This window comes from Lagenorhynchus albirostris, chromosome 5, assembly GCF_949774975.1.
Source record: "Lagenorhynchus albirostris chromosome 5, mLagAlb1.1, whole genome shotgun sequence".
Classification (NCBI taxonomy): domain Eukaryota; kingdom Metazoa; phylum Chordata; class Mammalia; order Artiodactyla; family Delphinidae; genus Lagenorhynchus; species Lagenorhynchus albirostris.
In genome coordinates, this window is record NC_083099.1 from 52796706 (window position 1) to 52814964 (window position 18259).

The window sequence follows — 18259 nt, forward strand, 5'->3', positions numbered from 1 at the left end:
TAACTGGATTTGATTTATAAGAGGGAAATGTACAGTCAATGGCCACTCTCACTATGTTGCTACTATGGAAAACAGAATGGTCAATAGGATATGGTCTGATAAATAGCGATGATTGAAGATGCTACTTCAATACATGTGAAATCAATGGGAGATACTGGCTGCATGAAGAGCTTTCTGAGCTTTTCTTGACAAGCTCGCCTTTGAGAAATCTGAGGTGTATTCTACCGTTATACGGTTTTTCTCAAGTGGATACAAACACCTTTGCCTCACTGCAACCAGACAACTACACAACTGATGTGGGACCATGGCACTGCCCAGATGCATGTGGCCAGCTTATGTTTGGAGAGCAGTAATGGCATGCTTGGTACACAGGGGATTGGGTGCCTCATTGACTCTTTGCGTGTTGGGCTGTTTGCTTCAGGCTGCTCACGTGCTCTCACAAAAATTGGATGATGGAGACCCACTGGTGACTACCAACTTCGGCAAGATAAGAGGGATTAAGAAAGAACTCAATAATGAAATTTTGGGTCCAGTTATTCAGTTTCTTGGCATTCCATATGCAGCCCCGCCAACAGGAGAACATCGTTTTCAGCCTCCAGAACCACCATCTCCCTGGTCAGATATCAGGAATGCTACTCAGTTTGCTCCCGTGTGTCCCCAGAATATCATTGATGGCAGATTGCCAGAAGTCATGCTTCCTGTGTGGTTTACTAATAACTTGGATGTGGTTTCATCGTACGTACAAGACCAGAGTGAAGATTGCCTGTATTTAAATATATACGTCCCAACTGAGGATGGTGAGTTTACTACAGGAAAAACAGGGAGATATATTTATATCTTTCTATTCTAACAATATTAATTCATGTGTACTGGTAGCATGCATGGCTTTTCCTGTTGGCATGTAGACATATTTTACATGTGTGCATGCAGCTCTTTTTGTTTATGTGTGTTGGCGTTCTTATTTTTTTTCCTGTGCCTACTCATTTTCTTTCCTCTGCAGCACGTATATTTAGGTAGAAATGGGTTCCTAATTTCCATTTCCTACCGAATGACTTCTGAGAAGATGCATCAACATTTCTCCATTGCATGGGCAGGCTCACCGAATTGGGGATCTTTCGCACTCAGTAAATGCAGGAGCGTATTAAGTTAGATAGTGGTGTTGCATGTTCCGGCGGTCTGTGATGGAGCGCCATGTTATTTTCTAGTCTTCTATTCATTTTTCAGTAAAAAGAATATCCAAGGAATGTGCCAGAAAACCCGGCAAGAAAATATGTAGAAAAGGAGGTATGTATAAAAGTGAAAATAAAAAATGGGGGAAACAGCTTGCAGAGGAAGAACAAGATATTCTCCCTGAGGATGATTTGCTGACGCTGGGAAGTGAATGGTTAGGCGATATTTGGAATTTATTGAAGGCTGTCGAAGAATAGAAAGATGGTTGAGGAGAGCTCTAGCTGAGTAGATGACATTGACAAAGCTCATTGGTGGTGCCCTGTGTGCTGGCGCTGGTGGCATGGGCAGGAGTTGAATCTCTGCTTTGAGTTTGTGGATAGAGAAAAAGATACTTAGGTTGTTACATTGCCTGCAGGGAACCCAAAGATGCTGCCTTCCCAGCTGTTCAGCTTTGATCTCTGAACCCTTTTCTACAGATAATAGATTCCTGTTTCTCTTAAAATTGATCAGTTCAGTCACAAACCTAGTGTTTTGTTTGTTTGTCCTTAGTTCCTTCTGAACACCCTATGAACTTTCTCATGTAAGGGTAAATTTTCCATAACTGTTGGGCAATTACCATTATTAAGTAATGGTATTTTTTCCCAGACAGTCTTTCTGTTTTCAGTCACTCTTCCAGAAAAAAATGAGATTTTGCAGCTTTTTATACTAAATATTTACAGTCTTAAAATTGCTTTAACATTTTTATATTTATGTTAAACAATTTAAAGCATAGGGAAGAACATGATTCAGAAGCTACAATTAAATCAACCTTCAAAGCATCCTCTAGCCAGATTGAGCAAATGTAGACACTGACAGCTGCAGGCTTGCATCTGAATGTAGCTTGTCCACACTCCATTTTTATAGAACATCTAGTAAATCACTCATAGGAGAGTATGATGTTCTCTGGCAGTAAATTATCTGTGTTATTTTGACCTTATTATAACTTTGTAGAATTTTCAATCTTCATACAGAAGTCATATTAATATTCCAGTTCTGTACATTCTCTCTCTCTCTGTGCATTTCTAATCTCCTGGCTGGACCAAGTCAGATTTCATTACAACATTCTTGTGGGGTGGGGAACGTCTAAACTGCTTTTTTTCACTGGGATTGCATTATGTGGAAGAAGCTTCATATCACCAAATCCTCAATTGCAGATCAGAAGTATTTGCATTAAATTGAATTTTGTTTTGTTTTTGTTCTTATTTCTTTGGTCAGACTGATAGAATGGAATTTAACCTTTATTTTATTATTAATGTCATGATTTGGGTTAAAAGAATAGTATACTTAAGAAGGTGGATATAGAGGCAACAAAGATGTTTTAGATAACTAAAAAAGTCTCTTGTTTTTTCCCCAATGAGAATAACTGCAGTAATTTATATGCTTTCAACTAATGTACAGTACTGCAGTGGTTATTATTATGCAGCTTATCAAGCACGTGTAATTAGCTAAGTGACTTTTGCCTCCTATCACAAAGATGTTGATTCACAAAGTCATAAATAAAGATGCCGTTGAAGAATGCATAAATATAGCATAATACATAAAAATGTGTACAATTAAAAATTGATAAGGACATCAAAAGGTAAGCTAGTAAGTGAGAAAGTGACCTTCTTCTCGTACAACTTCAGAAAGAAATGGATTCATTAAAAAATTCTTTTTCATGGTGCTTTCGATGGTTGGTTCCATCTGCTTTATGAGAGAATTGGCAAAGAAGTATGTAGGCTGTGCTATTTACTTTGGCAAACTTTGAACTACTTTATAATTAGCCTGAGGACAAGATCTATAGATACCTACATCAGTCTGTGGTTTATAGTCCAAATCTACTGTGTTTTCATATTAAGAATTCTAAAACATTTGTTCATTTTGGTATATAATATCTTATTATAACTAAGTTATGCTGTTTATTAGCTCTTTGTATATTATCCTAACATCTAAATAACAATTTAAATGTAATTTTCTATATAAATAGTTTTTTTAAAAAATAAACAAAATCAAAGTTTAGAGCTTGACTTTTAAGCAGAGGAATAGAACTTTTTCCCCCAAACTTTCAGCTTTTTTTTCCTTCTCTATCGTGAAGGGTCTATTCACTTCAGGAAATCATATTTTCCTGGTTCAAAAAATATTAGTTGTTTCATATTTATACATATGCTAATATATATACTGCATATGGACTTTGAGTTCTTCAACAGAATTGTTGAAGTTTAGGAAGTATAGAAATAGTTGTGTTGCATTTTATCTAGGTGCTAATAAAATTCTGGCTTATTATTTATCTCTTTTTTTTAAATTGTGTATGGTCATCTGCAGAGGCAGATGGACCACCACCCTTGTGCCAATCTGTGTATGCTGTATTCATTCAAATCTGTTTCTTAATTGCCTATTATATGCACTATCAGTAATGAATGAAACAAAGATCTCTCTTCCCATAGAACTTATGTTCAAGTAAGTTTACAAAGAACAAAGCATTTTCTGCACTTTAATCTGTATGAAAGGAAGAACATCTTCTCCCTCCTCCAAAAGATGCTTTGCTGTAATTTTTAAACAGAGCTTTTATACTATTTTTCCTATACAATTGAAGAAAAAAACATATTTTTACCAATAGGCTGCCTCTCATTTACAAAAGGTCCCAGTTGCACTTTTTAATCCATCTTTTTAAATTTCCCGTGATAGTTTTAGCCATATGTTAACTACTCTTGTAGATATTTCTTCAGGGCTTTATCCTTGAAAAACTGAAAGAAAGGATGAGTGCTTAAAATGAAATAACTGTCAGCACTTGGCCAAATAGGCAGGCAACATGTGATAGAAACTGGAATTTGGATGTAGAGACTGACATAATTTATCACCAAACTTTATGAAGAAAGTATATGACTGTTCTTATTTTACAAATTTGAAAGAAGGTTCTCAGAGTTAAACATTCTGACCCAGTTTCTACTGCTAGTAAGTGGGTGGAGTCAGGTTTGGCCCTAGTTCTTGCTTATATTAGATGCATTTCCATTATGTTAAATTACATCCTGTAGATGATTTCTACAGCAGAGGCTTGTATGTCTCCACCCCTTTACCCTCCTTTTCTTCCTGCTTGCTTTTGCACATTCAAATACATCGTGAATTCTTTTTATTCTATCAGTTGACTATATTTTAGATGGGTTTAATGCTTACCTTATTGAATTGGGTCAAGCCAATGTTAGCAACTGATTTCCAGAAAACATGCTTAGTACACATTTTAGTGAATACTTTTAAATAGTACACGTTTTCTCACTGTCCAGACAAAGATCCCAGCATATTCCTCCTGGCTGCTATCAGGAGTAGCTTTAATTTGCTTATGTTTCATTTTGCTTCTCTAGTTCACTCTCTAATGAGAGTTGCCAACAAACCGTAAAGTGGTCAAATATTAGGCAGTAAACATGAGAAGAGGAACAAGAGACCCGGAGAATCCACAGCAAATTGATTGGCTTACAGATACCCTAGAGTTGTTTAGCTTTGTATTTCTCCAGTACTTTGACTATAATTTGCATAGCTCGTGTGAGACGAATACAGAATTAATTTTCGTTTCTGCATAAGTTAACTCACTTTTTTCACTTACCCCAATTTTATTGTATAGAAAATTATAATCTCTGTAGATGGCTGTGGCACAGTTCTTGACTCCTTGAGAATTTTATTCCTGATTTTCATAAGTATTTAACATTTACACACTCTGCTTAGTAGTCTTTACCTGAGATAATATTGAATTCATTCAAGAGCCTTTTCCATAAATTTAGGGTTTATTTGGTCATTTGTTGAACATAGAGACTGATTTTTTTCCTAATTAGATATGTATAAAAATGACTGCTATCACTGTCAGTGTGTTTAGGATTTTAAAAGGGGATTATATTCCAGAATGCTCTTCCTTCATACTTATACATTTCTATCTGATTTATTATTCACTTAACAAATGTTTATTGAGTCCTTACTCCGTACTGATTAGATTACTGCTCTAGGCCCCTGAGATACATCAGTGAAAAAAAAAACAATTAAAAAATCCTTGCCCTTCTGGAGCTTATATGCTAGTGTGTGGAGACACATTGTAGACAATAAACACAATAAACAACTAAATTTAGAGGGTATAAGAAGATGAGAAATAAACAGAGTATGAAGGCTTGGGTGTGCTGGTGTGGAGGGTGAAGGTAATTTTAAATAAGTTAGCCAGTATTGTCTTCTTTTGGACAAAGCCCTGAAGGAAACGAAATGAGTATCTGAGGAAAGAACATGACAAAGAGCAAGCACAAAGGCATTAAGATGAGATTCTGCCTTGTGTATTTAAGGAACAACTAGGGGTATGGTAAATCTGGAAAGAGTAGAGAGAGCGAGGCAATGAGATTCAGAATGATCTGACTTTATGTTAAAGAGATCATTCTGACTGACTTATTGAGAGTAGATTGTAGGAGAGTATGGAGGAACCGGGAGAGCAAAGAAGAGGTTGTTGTAGCTTGGACAAGATGTCAGCCTGGTCCAGGCTCAGACCAGAGGAGTAACAATGGAAGTCATAGTCTTGTTTTTACAAACATCACATTTCTTGCTCATTTGGTTATGGGTTGTAAAAGAAAATGAGCAGTCAGAGAAGATTCCTAGATTTTGGTCTGAATGTCTAGGAAAATAGATTTGCCATCAATTAAGACAGAAAAAAGGAATGTAGAATAGTGTAGGAGGAGGCACAGTAGAAGAATGATGTTTAGCTTGGACATGTTAAATCTGAGGTGACTCTTAGACATCCAAGTGTAGACATCAAGGAACCAGTTTGGCATTCAGGAGAGAGGTATAAATGGAGATATATATCTGGGAGTCATTGTGATATAGAAGGTAGAGTTTTAAAGTCATGAGGCTGAGTGGGAATAAAAGGAATTGAATGAAAATAGAGTAAAGAGATGACACCAAAGATGAATCCAGGGACATTCCAACATTAAGAGGTCTGGAAGAAGAGAAGGAAAGACTATGGAGACTGAGAAAGTGTTACATGTGAGATGGGAGGTAAACCAATATATTTTTGTTGTCCTAGAAGCTAAGTAAAGAAAATGCATCAAAATAGACAAGAGTGATCAACTCTACCAAATGAACTCTTGTGGGGTGGTGTGGGTCTGACACACTGGAGTGGGTTGAAGAGAGAATGGCGGAAGATTTGGAATCACTAAGCATAAATGATTATTTGAAGGAGTTTTGCTGTAAGAAGGAGCAGAAAAAATGGAAGTGTAAGGACAATAGAGGTTGTTTTGTTGCTATAGGTTAAGATGGAAGAAATAGAGAAATGTTTGTATGATTAAGTTGGACATAAATACACTACCATGTGTAAAGTAGATAGCTAGTGGGAAGCAGCCGCATAGCACACTGAGATCAGCTTGGTGCTTTGTGACCACCTAGAGGGGTGGGATAAGGAGGGTGGGAGGGAGACGCAAGAGGGAAGGGATATGGGGATATATATATATACATATAGCTGATTCACTTCATTGTACAGCAGAAACTAACACAACATTGTAAAGCAATTTTATTATAATAAAAGAAAATTTAAAAAAGAGAGAAATGTTTGTATATAGTAGGAAGGGAACAATTAAAAATATAGAGGAAAGATGATAGACTTCTAGAATAATATCTTTAGAGAAAGTTGGAATCTAGTATACAATTGGAGGTTTCAGATTAAAAAGAGCATTAGTAGATAATTTAAATTAACATGTAGCTAGGCAGAGTACATGAGTATGAGTACATGGGTAGAAGTAGTAATATGATTCTATTCTCATCTGATTGTTCCTATTTTAATTGTTCAGTGTGTAACATTAAGGGAAGTGGAGATAGAATTAGCATTGGTGAGCTCTTAATATGTTCTAGACATTTAGCCTTATTCATTTATTTAATATCACAACAATCCTATGAGATTTTTATTCCCACTTTACAAATGCAGAAATAAATGGAGGACCAAAGAGGTTAAGTATCCTGCCCAAATATACATAATTTGTTAGTGGCCAACTGTATTTTCTTTAAGGAGATAATTTTAGAACAGAGGGAATAAAGCAAAACAATACAGCAGCAACAATAACAATTCTGTTTATGTGGGATCCCAGATCAAATAGAAAATTTGGTGGCCAATTTGCTAGTAGAAAAATCACTACATACTGAAATAATTAAAACGTCTGGTTTATTTGGGGTCTGAAGATAAATGGGAAATCAGATTAAACCAGAGATTTGGCTTCATATTTGAATTAGTATCCTTGGACAGATGTGGTTAAGTCTTCTAAAAGCTAAACAGTTTAAGTTGGAACTCTGAAATGAAGCAGATCTAAAAGGGTTGTAAAGTTTTAAAAGAACAACATCAATTGTTCCATTGTCTACTGATAGGCAGAGAGAGTCTCCTGCAGCTGATGATTAAAAGACTGTTATAGGTGTCCAACTCATTTTTTCCAGAGAATAAATACTTTTTTTCTTGTAGAAATTGGGGTTGAAGTTGAAAACATATGACATGCCACCAGCAAAAAGAGCTATGTCACAGAATAAATCCTCTGTAGAAAATGCTTTCCTTTCTACTATCCAGTGTAATGATACGTGTTTTAAAGTGTTGTTTTCACATATAGAATATACTACTAGCTTCATAATTATGATGTAATCTTTGCTTTAATTAACTTCTACATTACTTTCTTTTACAGATTTTGTTGATAATCTTTTGTCCTCTCATATTTCTCCCCCTCTTCTTCTTCCTCCCATGGAGGTACATGCTGAAGTAGTTTAGGAAATGACCAACTTCAAAAATCACACCAATACATATATTTGCTAGTAACAATCACATGATCTCATTCTGGATTTGATCATCTTAAGCTCTGGACTAGATGTGGAAGCATAATTTCTAATCATAAATCTTCACATAGTCCTTTGTAAGTGGACAGAATACTCTATGTAATACTCCCTATATTAGATTCCTAGGGCTGCTGTAACGAATTGCCACAAACTGTGTTGCTTTAAACACCAGAGATTTATTCTCTCACAGTTCTGGAGTGGAGAAGCCCAAAATCAAGGAGTTGGCAGTTTTGGTTACTTCTGGAGGCTCTAAAGGAGAATCTTCCTGCCTCTTTTTGTAGCTTCTGCTGGTTGCCAAAAGTCATTGGCATTCTTTGGCTTGTAGTTGTATTGCTCCAGTCTCTACTTCTGTTGTGTGGCTTTCTTCCCTGGGTGTCTCCCAGTGTCTCTGTGTCTTCACATGGCCTTCTGATAAGCATACCAGTCATAAGATTTATGACCCTTCCCAATCCAGTATGACTTCATCTTAATTACATTTGCTAAGGCCCTATTTCCAAATCAGGTCATTTCTTTGCTAGGGTTGCTGTACAAAGTATCACAAACTGTGTGACTTACACAGCAGAAAATTTTGGCTTCACAGTTTTAAAGGCTGGAAGTCTGAGATCAAGACACTGGCATGGTTGGTTCTTTCTGAGGGCTGTGTAGAAGATTCTGTTGTAGGTCTCTCTGGCTTGTAGATGGCTATCTTCTCCCTGTATCTCTTCACAGGGCATTCTCCCATTTTCTATTGAGGCATGATTGACATGTAACATTATATTAGTTTCAGGTGCACAACATTATGATTCGATATTTGTATATATTGTAAAACAATCACCACAATAAGTCTCGTTAACAGCCATCCCTATACATTTTTTTCTTATGATGAGAACTTTTAAGATTTAGCAACTTTCAAATATGCAGTACAGTATTATTAGCTATAGTCACCATGCCGTACCTTACATCCCCATGACTTATTTATTTTATAGCTGGAAGTTTGTACCTTTGACCCCTCCTTCACCCATTTTAACCACCCCTCACCCCCAGCCTCTGTTCTATCTATGAGCTTGCTTTTTTGTTTGTTTGTTTGTTTGATTTTTAAATTCCACATTTATAAGTGAGATCATACAGTATTTGTCTTTCACTGACTTATTTCCCTTAGCATAATGCCCTCAAAGCCCATCCATGTTGTCTCAAATGGCAAGGTTTCATTTTTTTATGGCTTAATAGTATTCTATTATGTGTTCTTTATCCATTTATCTATCAGTGGACACTTAGGTTGTTTCCATATCTTGACTATTGTAAGCGATGCTGCAATGAACATGTGGGTACATCTTTTCGAATTAGTGTTTTTATTTTCTTCAGATAAATACCCAGAAGTGGAATTGCTAAATCATATGGTAATTCTATTTTTAATTTTTTGAGGAACTTCCACATTATTTTCCATAGTGACTGTGCCAGGTTACATTCCCACCAGCAATGCACAACAGTTCCCTTTTCCCAACATCCTTGCCAACGATTATTATTGGTTGTCTTTTTGATAATTACCATTCTTATAGGTGGTATCTTATTGTAGTTTTGATTTGTATTTTCCTGATGATTAGTGATGTTGAGCATCTTCTTACATACTCATTGGCCATTTGCATGTCTTCTTTGGAAAAATGTCTATCAGATCCTCAGCCTGTTTTTTAATTGGATTTTTGTGTTTTTCTGCTCTTGAATTGTTAAATTACCACTTTTTATGAGGACACCAGTCATATTGAGTTAGGGCCCACCCTAATGACCTCCTCTTAACTAATTATAGCTGTAAGACCCTATTTCTAAATAAGGTCACATTCTGAGATACTCAGGGTTAGGACTTCACTATATGAATTTTGGGGTAACACAATTTAACCTGTAAAGTCACATTCTGAGGTTCTAGTTGGATATGAGTTCTTGAGGGATACCAAGCACTCTTCCATTTTTTTCATTCAAACTGAATCCCCGGAAAGATCTCAAAACGGTGTTATAATTATACCCATTCTATAGTTGAAGAATTATTGCTTGTTGGGGTTAAATAACTTACCCAAGGTCACATGGCTGCTAGTTAGGAATGCTGGGGCTCTTTTCAAATCAAAACTCAAATTTCACTTGATATCCAGTCCTTCTAATAGACACAGATTCTCTCTCCTCTACTGAGAAGTTCCTTTAATTTGTTTTTAAGCATTTTTCTATCAAGATAGTGTACTATGCATTAATCTAGATACTTTTAAATATCTAAGTGTTTGACTTTGTATAGACAAAATGATTCAGACTTTTAAAAAATTTTCCCTGAATTTTAAACATTTTATCCAGATGGTTGCTTACATGCAAACACTGTTTTAGTTAAGATTAAGATCTTACCAATTTAAAGCTGTAGTAGCATTGATTTTCAATACTGTTTCATTTGTCATATTTAGGAAATTGGACCAAGTTCTTTTTAAAATAATTTTTAATTGAAGAGCTATTTCTTTGTTCACTTTAATCCTATTCATCTGGTATCTATGTAATGATAGCATTAAAGCAATTTAATTATAGCCCATAATTTTCATTAAAGTATGTGAAATGTTGCAAAAATTAGTTTTCAACAATGACAAAAAGAAATCTTAATAAAAGGCTGGGGTCTTTGCAACCATTATTATAATTTTCAAAAGTAGAAAAGCTGATTAATCAATAATAGTCTTAATATTCTGTTCCTTGTTCCAGGACTGAAGGAAGAAGTTTTCACTCTCCCCTTCATCCCTTTCCTTTGAGGCAAAGACTTTTGCCACTGTTACATCAAAAAGGAAATGACATATTGTCTCCTAGTTAGGAGGATGATACAAAAATACCTTCCCTCTCTTCTTTTTGGCTCACATTCTGTTCTTCCAAAAACGGTTCAGGGCTCCTCTTCTAGAACCTTCTTTTCCAAGTTCTCCAAGTGGAAGGAGGAAGAGAGGATAGAGGGATAAGTGTGCACAGCACAGGGATGACACAAGGACAAATGTAACACTTCCAAGTAGATATGAAGCATTTGTAAATATTGCTGCTGCCAGGAAAGGAAGAGGGAGGCCTGGGTAGAATTGTTAAGAACATTTATGCTCTTTCTGATTTGGATTCCTAGGCCTCTCAGGAACAGATATGTCCCCATGAAGTGGGTCTGTGGAAAGGGGAATGCCTCTGGCTAGTGATCACTCTCCATTCCTGCTAAGTTCTCATTCACCATCTTCTTCAAGCTCACCATCGTTCCAGGTAGTGAGAGGTCAGGCCTCAGTTTGCAGCTCTAAGCTTTGGCCAGAAAGAATTGATATGTCCCTCTGGCCCAGTAATTTACAAGCCAGGCAGTTCCTGAGGATTCTGAGTGCCAGCGCCTCTCCTGACCCACACCCAAGTCCCCACCATCACCCAGTGCCATACCCTCACACATCCACACCACCAGCACAACTTGGCTTTCATTCCTTACACATATAGGGAGAGACTACCTACCGTGTCAAGATTTCTTTAAAAAAAGAAGAAAGGAGGGGCGGGATTCTGTTGTTTAAAAAAAATTGGAAGTCATTTATTTAGGGGATTAACTTTATTTCAATGAGAACTGAAATATCTATAAATTTGGATTCGGAAGAGGAATATTTTCTGTAATGACCATTTAAAATATTTTGTATTTCAATTTACTCTGAAGGACCAGGGATGAGATTTTTTTCCTGTTTTTATTTTATGAAGATCTTTGGTCAGCTGTGCAGTTTAGCAAAGGGCTTTTTGAGGGAAACACACATACATGAACACACACACACACACACACACACACGTAAAATGTAGAATATTTACTGGGGCCTCATATTGCCATTAGTGGACTCTTTGACTATCCAAGCCGTGCTTTTCCCTATCTATATCTATCTATCATCTATCTATGTATCTATCTATGTATCCATCTATCTATGTATCTATCTATCTGTAGATCTATATATTTATGTATTATTCTTTTGGTGTTGATGTTGCTTTGCTCTGTTTTGTGTTCTGCATCCAGAAAGCGGTGCTTCAGATTTCCTACATGACTGTTTCTTCTCTCTGCCTGAGCCCACTGTGGACAAAGCACTCATGTCCAGAACTTCTGGAGGCTCAGTTGGGCAGGACATATTCTTTGCTCTCAGGGAGCTTAACCCGCAGTGACAGCCAACAGGACATTTTTGTTAGTGACCATGTCAATATGACCAAGCAAATGTAAGCCTGATCTGTATTGAAATCTCAAAACAAAATGAGGGAATGGTTGTTTCTGTGAGAAAAAAAAAAAGGTAATGAGGCTGATATTTGGCACTGTGTTCCCTATAATAAAACGTTTAATTAAATCTTTAAATGTGTTTGGAGAACAAAATATGCACATCAGGCATAACCAAAACTATAATTATATCAGTCCTGTTGCCTGAGCCCACCTTTGTTGCTCTGCCAAGAAGCAATGGTTTAAAACTTTCTATCCATCTGTTTAAAAAAAAAAAAACACACACAGCCTATGCTGTACCTCTGCAAATCTCTGTAAACCTTGGGAATGCTTTGGCTACTGATACAACAGCTGCCAGGTTACTGGGCTGCAGGCTGTCTCCTCTAGAGGTAGGTTGTCAGCTGCTGCTCTGTGGTTCTTTCCACACTTTTGTTGAGCATCTACTCTATGCAGGGCCCTGTGGTGGGCCCTGGAGATACAGAAATAAAAAGGGCATTAAAGAGCTGTCCTCAAAGCATTCCCTGTCTTGTGTGGGTAGCAGATACAGAAAGAGAAAACAACAAGGTAGTAAGAGCCCTGAGGAAGGGAAGCAAGGACCGTTATGGGAACACATAGGAGAGGTGTCTGTGGTTTAGAGATGTCTCGTGGTAGAAAGTTGTCCCCTATGTGAGCACCCAGGAATAAATATTGTAGTCCCTTCGTGCCTTCAAAGGCTAGCATGGTCTGTGGGACCATTTTACCAAGTAACTCCAGATTAAAATATTTCTGAGTGTTTATTTCAAATGTTTGCTTGTTTATTTGTGGGTAGGGATGTGTAAGTATGTATATCTGTGTGTCTCCACCTTCTTTGCCCAGATATCAATTGTCTTCTGTTACTGCTCTTACTTTGCCAGGCTTTAGAAACACTGCCTGCCCACTTCTGAGGTAATGAATCTGATCTGTCATGGGTTGGGAAACTGAGCAACCACAATTAAAAAGAAACAAACAAAAAAAACTTGTTTGTGAAGTAAAAAATAAATAGGCTTGAAATGACTGTCTCCACTATGAGTAATCCATAGCAACTTAAATATATGGTCTTTCTTCAAAGATTTTTTTAAAATTTTATGTTCTAAATAACTGAGGCTTTTGAAGGTCGTAGCCTCCAGATAAGTGAGGTGTTTACTAATTGTGAAGCTATAGGAGCCAACCTCGTCCTCATGAGGTGACCCCTCAGGGATGTGTGCAGGCACCACTTACTCCTGATACTCAGGATACTGCAGGCATTATCCTTCCCCCTCAGTGCACCCCTTCCCTCCTTCCTTCTCCACGTCCCTTACCTTAATCTAGAACCTCCATCATTTCTTGCCTGAACCACTACAATAGCCTTATGACAGGTCTTTCTATTTCCATTCCTGCTCCTGCAGTACATTCTTCACATAGTGGCCAATGTGATCTTTAAAGTCTGAAATCAGATGCTATCACCCCTTTCAAATCCCTTCAGGGGTTTCCTATTGCTTTTAGAATAAATGTAGTACTACCAACCATGGTCTACGAGATCCTACATGATGATTCCTGCCCACCTCTGCAGGCTCCTTCCATATATTTCCCCCTTGCTCTCTAAATTCTAGCCTTGCTGATCCTCTTTTGATAACTGGAATAGCCAATTTCTATCCTACCTCAGGACCTTTGCACTTGCTGTTCCTTCTACCTCAAATGTACAATGTCTACCTCTTTTCCTAAGTCTTGTAAATCAAGTCTTGGCAAAATGCCACCTTATCAAGGGAGTCTTTGCTGAACACTCTGTTAAGGTAACCTCACCTCACCATTTTCTTCCACTTCTTCTTTTACATCCCCTTGGTTATTTCCTTCATTATATTTTTATCTCTATATGAAATTATCTTGTTCATTTATGTGCTTACATATATACTTTGCCCCAGAAGAACATTTCTCTTCTTCACTGCTCTATCCTCAGTACTCACAAAGGATTCAATAAATATTCATCCAAAACATAAACAACCTTAAGAAACAATGCACTTTGTTGGAGAAAGCCTTCATCTCCCACCATCTACATTTATTTGAGTAATACTGCACCTGCTATCATTCCTCACCAGACAGAGCAAGTAATAATATATTCTGCTTCTCTCTGCTATGCAATCACTATTTGTTTAGGGCTCCCAAAATAAAGAAAATTTCAAAGCCAACAGCAGAGTCCTTAACTAAGAAATAACAGTGTTCAGTGGCTCAGTGTCTGACAGATATAACCTGGACTCTGTTTCAGGGGCCCGAGTGGCTGCCAACAGCCGAGCCGAGGCTCTTGGCCCTCTGCCTTTGCACGTTTCTGCCAGCCTTATTGCCTCTGCACTGAATTTATATTTTAATATAGGACGCCAGCAACGCATTTGTGTAATAGGAGCACGGAGAATGATTTTCCTTTTCCAGGCCAGATGCTTCATTTTCCCTTCCCACCTTCTAATTTAATTTTCTTTCCCTCTTACCCAACCCCAAGTTCCCTCCTGTGACAAATATATCTTCTTTTGTCATTATTTTACCTTCTTTTGTAATTATTTTACATTCTTTTGTCCTTGTTCTACCATCTACCTCTGTGATAGGACTCCTCACCACTGTTTCTACTAAGGCATTTCATTTGAGGTTACTCAAGAAGCAGCGCCTGAGTGCTAGATGAGCTAAGAGGAGGTCTAACTGAATTTGCTTAAGGGATTTTCTAGATAGTATGAAATAACTCCTCCAGTGGCCTGTGCTGGGGAGCTCCTTCCTTATGATTTAGGCTTCAGTTCGTTCATATCACCATTAACATGTGCGTGTATCCAGAGGGTTATTTTGCCCTTTTCTTCTTTTATTAGGTATTATCAACTACTGGCTTTCCTATGAAAAACCAGAAATTTCTTTTTAAAATGAGGCAAACCAGAGATTGAGACCTTCCTATACGTACAGCACCATAGGCAGAGTTTTGGAACATGGTTTGTGCCCCCAAATGACTGATAAGTGAAGGAGTATTTTGAGCCTGACGAATAATGGGCAGCTTATATTACTGAGATAAATGGAGAGGCCAGTGGCTTTTCTAGTGGATGGTGGAGGCTGGATCTTGTACAATTCAGGGTGGAGAGGCATAGTAAGAGCATGGTAGACCGAGAATCTCTTAATCTAGTTGAGAGAGACGAATCTGGCAGTAACGTAGACTAAATCTGTGTTTCAGAACACATTGCAGAGCTGATGAGTAGAGGATATTAGATTCCTGATACGGCTGGCTTCTTAGGAGGGTAGTCTGTGCAGTCAAACTGATCCCTGTATGCAGAATGTCTTCACACTTAGTTAAATGCTCTACTGTTGCCATCTTGAAATTCATAAGAATTTTTGAACAAGGGATTCTGCATTTTCATTTGGCATTGGGCCTCACAAATTATGCAGCCAGTCCTGCTTCCTGGCTTTGCTGGCATTTTCCCCATTCTGCATACCCATAGATGCTCTTGTAATTCTGAGAGACAGTAGAACAGAAACCCTCTGTGCATGTCGGAAAGTCTGATTAAAACTCTCAACTGAAACGCTATGAACATTTGTGTTTGTACCCTTAAAGTTCCCTTCACGTCTAAGGGGAACAATGAAAAAGGGACATGTTGTAATTTGGGGAAATAAAAGGTCTGTTTTTCTCTTATTGCTATTTTTATGCATTTGTTCATTTCATGAAGCAGTTACTGTGTCTAATATGTCCTAAGGACTATGCTAGAAGCTGACAATAAAAACAACTAGATATACTAGATATGGTATTTGCCCATAAGGGGCAATCAAGCAAGGAATAATTTTTAAAAAATAATTATTATAATAGCTACCATTTGTGCAATGCCTATCGTGGACTAGCCATCGATTTAAGCATTTTATATATTAACTTAATTCTCGTAGAAGCTCTTTGAACTTGTTACTGTTTGTGTCCCCACTTTACTGATGAGAAATGTAAGGCACAGATAGGTTACATAAACTGTATGAGATTCCACAGCTAGAGAGTGGTGGAGCCAGGATTCAGAACCAAGCAGCTTAACTCCTTTGACAGTGCCCTCAGTCATTAAGTGTAACAGATGTTAGGGGTGCTATGAGGGAAGTAAATAACGGTTATGTGTGGTAGGGTGCTGTCCTGAGGAGGGAATGGCTCGTTCCATCTTGGATGGGAGCTGGAGAGAAAAGGGCTTATTGTAATCATCTTGCTTGAAACGGACTGTGAAGCATGAGGAGGTGGCCCATCCACTGAGGAAGAGGATCCCCTGGGATGACGAGGGAGGGGGGCTTGACTAGGTAGAGAGCAGCATGTGGTCAGAGAGTACACTGAAGCCTTGATAAGGCAGCTCCCAGATCTTTGTGTCTAAGGACCTTGGAGGTTTTATCTAGGTGATGGCAAGTCATTAAACATTTTAAGCAAAGACTTGACATGATCTCTTTCTGACAACAGTGTAAATGGTACAATCCACGAATGAAAAACCACAGTAGAGATGAGTAGAGGGCTATTGTAATGGTGTGTTAGTGACTATGCAGGCCTTACCAAAGGCAATGGCTGGAGGGTAGAAAGGAGGAAATGAAGGATAAGAGATGTTTATTGGCAGCCTGATAGGATTGGGGGGTTGACTAGTGTTGGGACGGCCGAGGAAGGAATGGAGCACAGGATGTCTCTGGGATGTCTCGGTGCCCAGTGCCTTCCATTCTGACCCATTGACCTTGCTTCCCCTAACCAGCCTTCTCTAACGTGCTTTTTCACCAGGACTCAAGAGGGAAGGGCAGGATAGAGAGTGAGTTACAATAAAGAAATGAAGTTTGAGGGAATTTCCTGGCAATCCAGTGGTTAGGACTCCATGCTCTCACTGGCAAGGGACCGGGATTAATCCCTGGTCAGGGAACTAAGATCCCACAAGCCACATAGCAGGGCCCAAAAAAAAAAAAAAAATTAAGAAATGAAGTTTGAGAAAAGGGAAAATGTCAGTAGCAGAGGAGAAAGAGAAAAGGAAAAAAGCTTCCAGAAAACAAAACAAACAAAAGGACAGGATAGTATACTGAACAAGTTTTTAATCTCCCATATGCCAAATGTAAGTTAAACTTCTGAAAATAATGCCATATATATATATATATATGTATATATATATATATATATATATATATATATATATATATATAAACTGAGTCATCTTTTAACAGTAGAACTTAGAGGGAGAGAGAAGTATGTCAGCACGAGAAAGACTTAGACGCTTAGAAAGAGTCCTGAGTCTGTAACCTACCCTTGGTTGGTGCAAGCTTGAAAGTGATAAGAAAGAAATGCATAGACAGCAAATCACAAACTGTCAACTAGAAAGAGAGTAAAATTATTTAGTTACATGTAAATTGTTAAAAAGAACATACAGGTGCATAATTTATGTAGATTTGTATTAATGACTAGACAAACGAACGTAAATTTTCAGAACACTAATAACTCAGAAAATACATGTTGATTGAATTCAACATGTATTTGTGGAGCATTTACTGTGCGGTATGCCTCATGCTAGCTATTGGAATATAAACTCCAGTCTGTACAAATTAATGACACCTACAGACGTACACATTATACATGCTGTACTCAGGTACTTAAAATCTAGTATGGGGCTTCCCTGGTGGCGCAGTGGTTGAGAGGCCGCCTGCCGATGCAGGGGACACGGGTTCGTGCCCCGGTCCGGGAAGATCTCACATGCCGCGGAGCGGCTGGGCCCATGAGCCATGGCCGCTGAGCCTGCGCATCCGGAGCCTGTGCTCTGCAACGGGAGAGGCCACAACAGTGAGAGGCCCGTGTACGGCAAAAAAAAAAAATCTAGTATGAAGATAAATTATAGATAATCAAGTATGTGTACTAAAAGACTAGAGAGGTCATTAAAGAAAGACATGTTATAGATCCTTTTAAGAATGCAAGAACTCATCAAGTTGGGTGTGAATCAGAAAGGTTCCTTAAAAGAGGTAATATTTTGAATCAGCCTTGAAGGATGGGTAGACTCTCAGCAGGCAAAGATGTAGGACTTGTATCCAGCAAAAGGAAAGGCATAGCAATTAACAAAGACT

The 18259-nt window shown here is 37.9% G+C and overlaps 1 protein-coding gene across 6 annotated transcripts in view; it reads left to right on the forward strand.

Moving 5' to 3' along the window:
* Positions 1-304: 304 nt before the first annotated feature.
* The window catches only part of NLGN1 (neuroligin 1), a 705168-nt gene continuing 687213 nt past the window's right edge, over positions 305-18259 (forward strand). For 3 of the 6 annotated variants that reach the window (XM_060149234.1, XM_060149235.1, XM_060149236.1), the window contains exon 1: positions 305-797. In XM_060149234.1, coding sequence (XP_060005217.1) covers positions 305-797 — 493 coding nt within the window. Of the gene's footprint in view, positions 798-1224; positions 1285-18259 lie in introns of all 6 variants that reach the window. The other 3 variants (XM_060149232.1, XM_060149233.1, XM_060149237.1) reach the window with 2 other exon arrangements.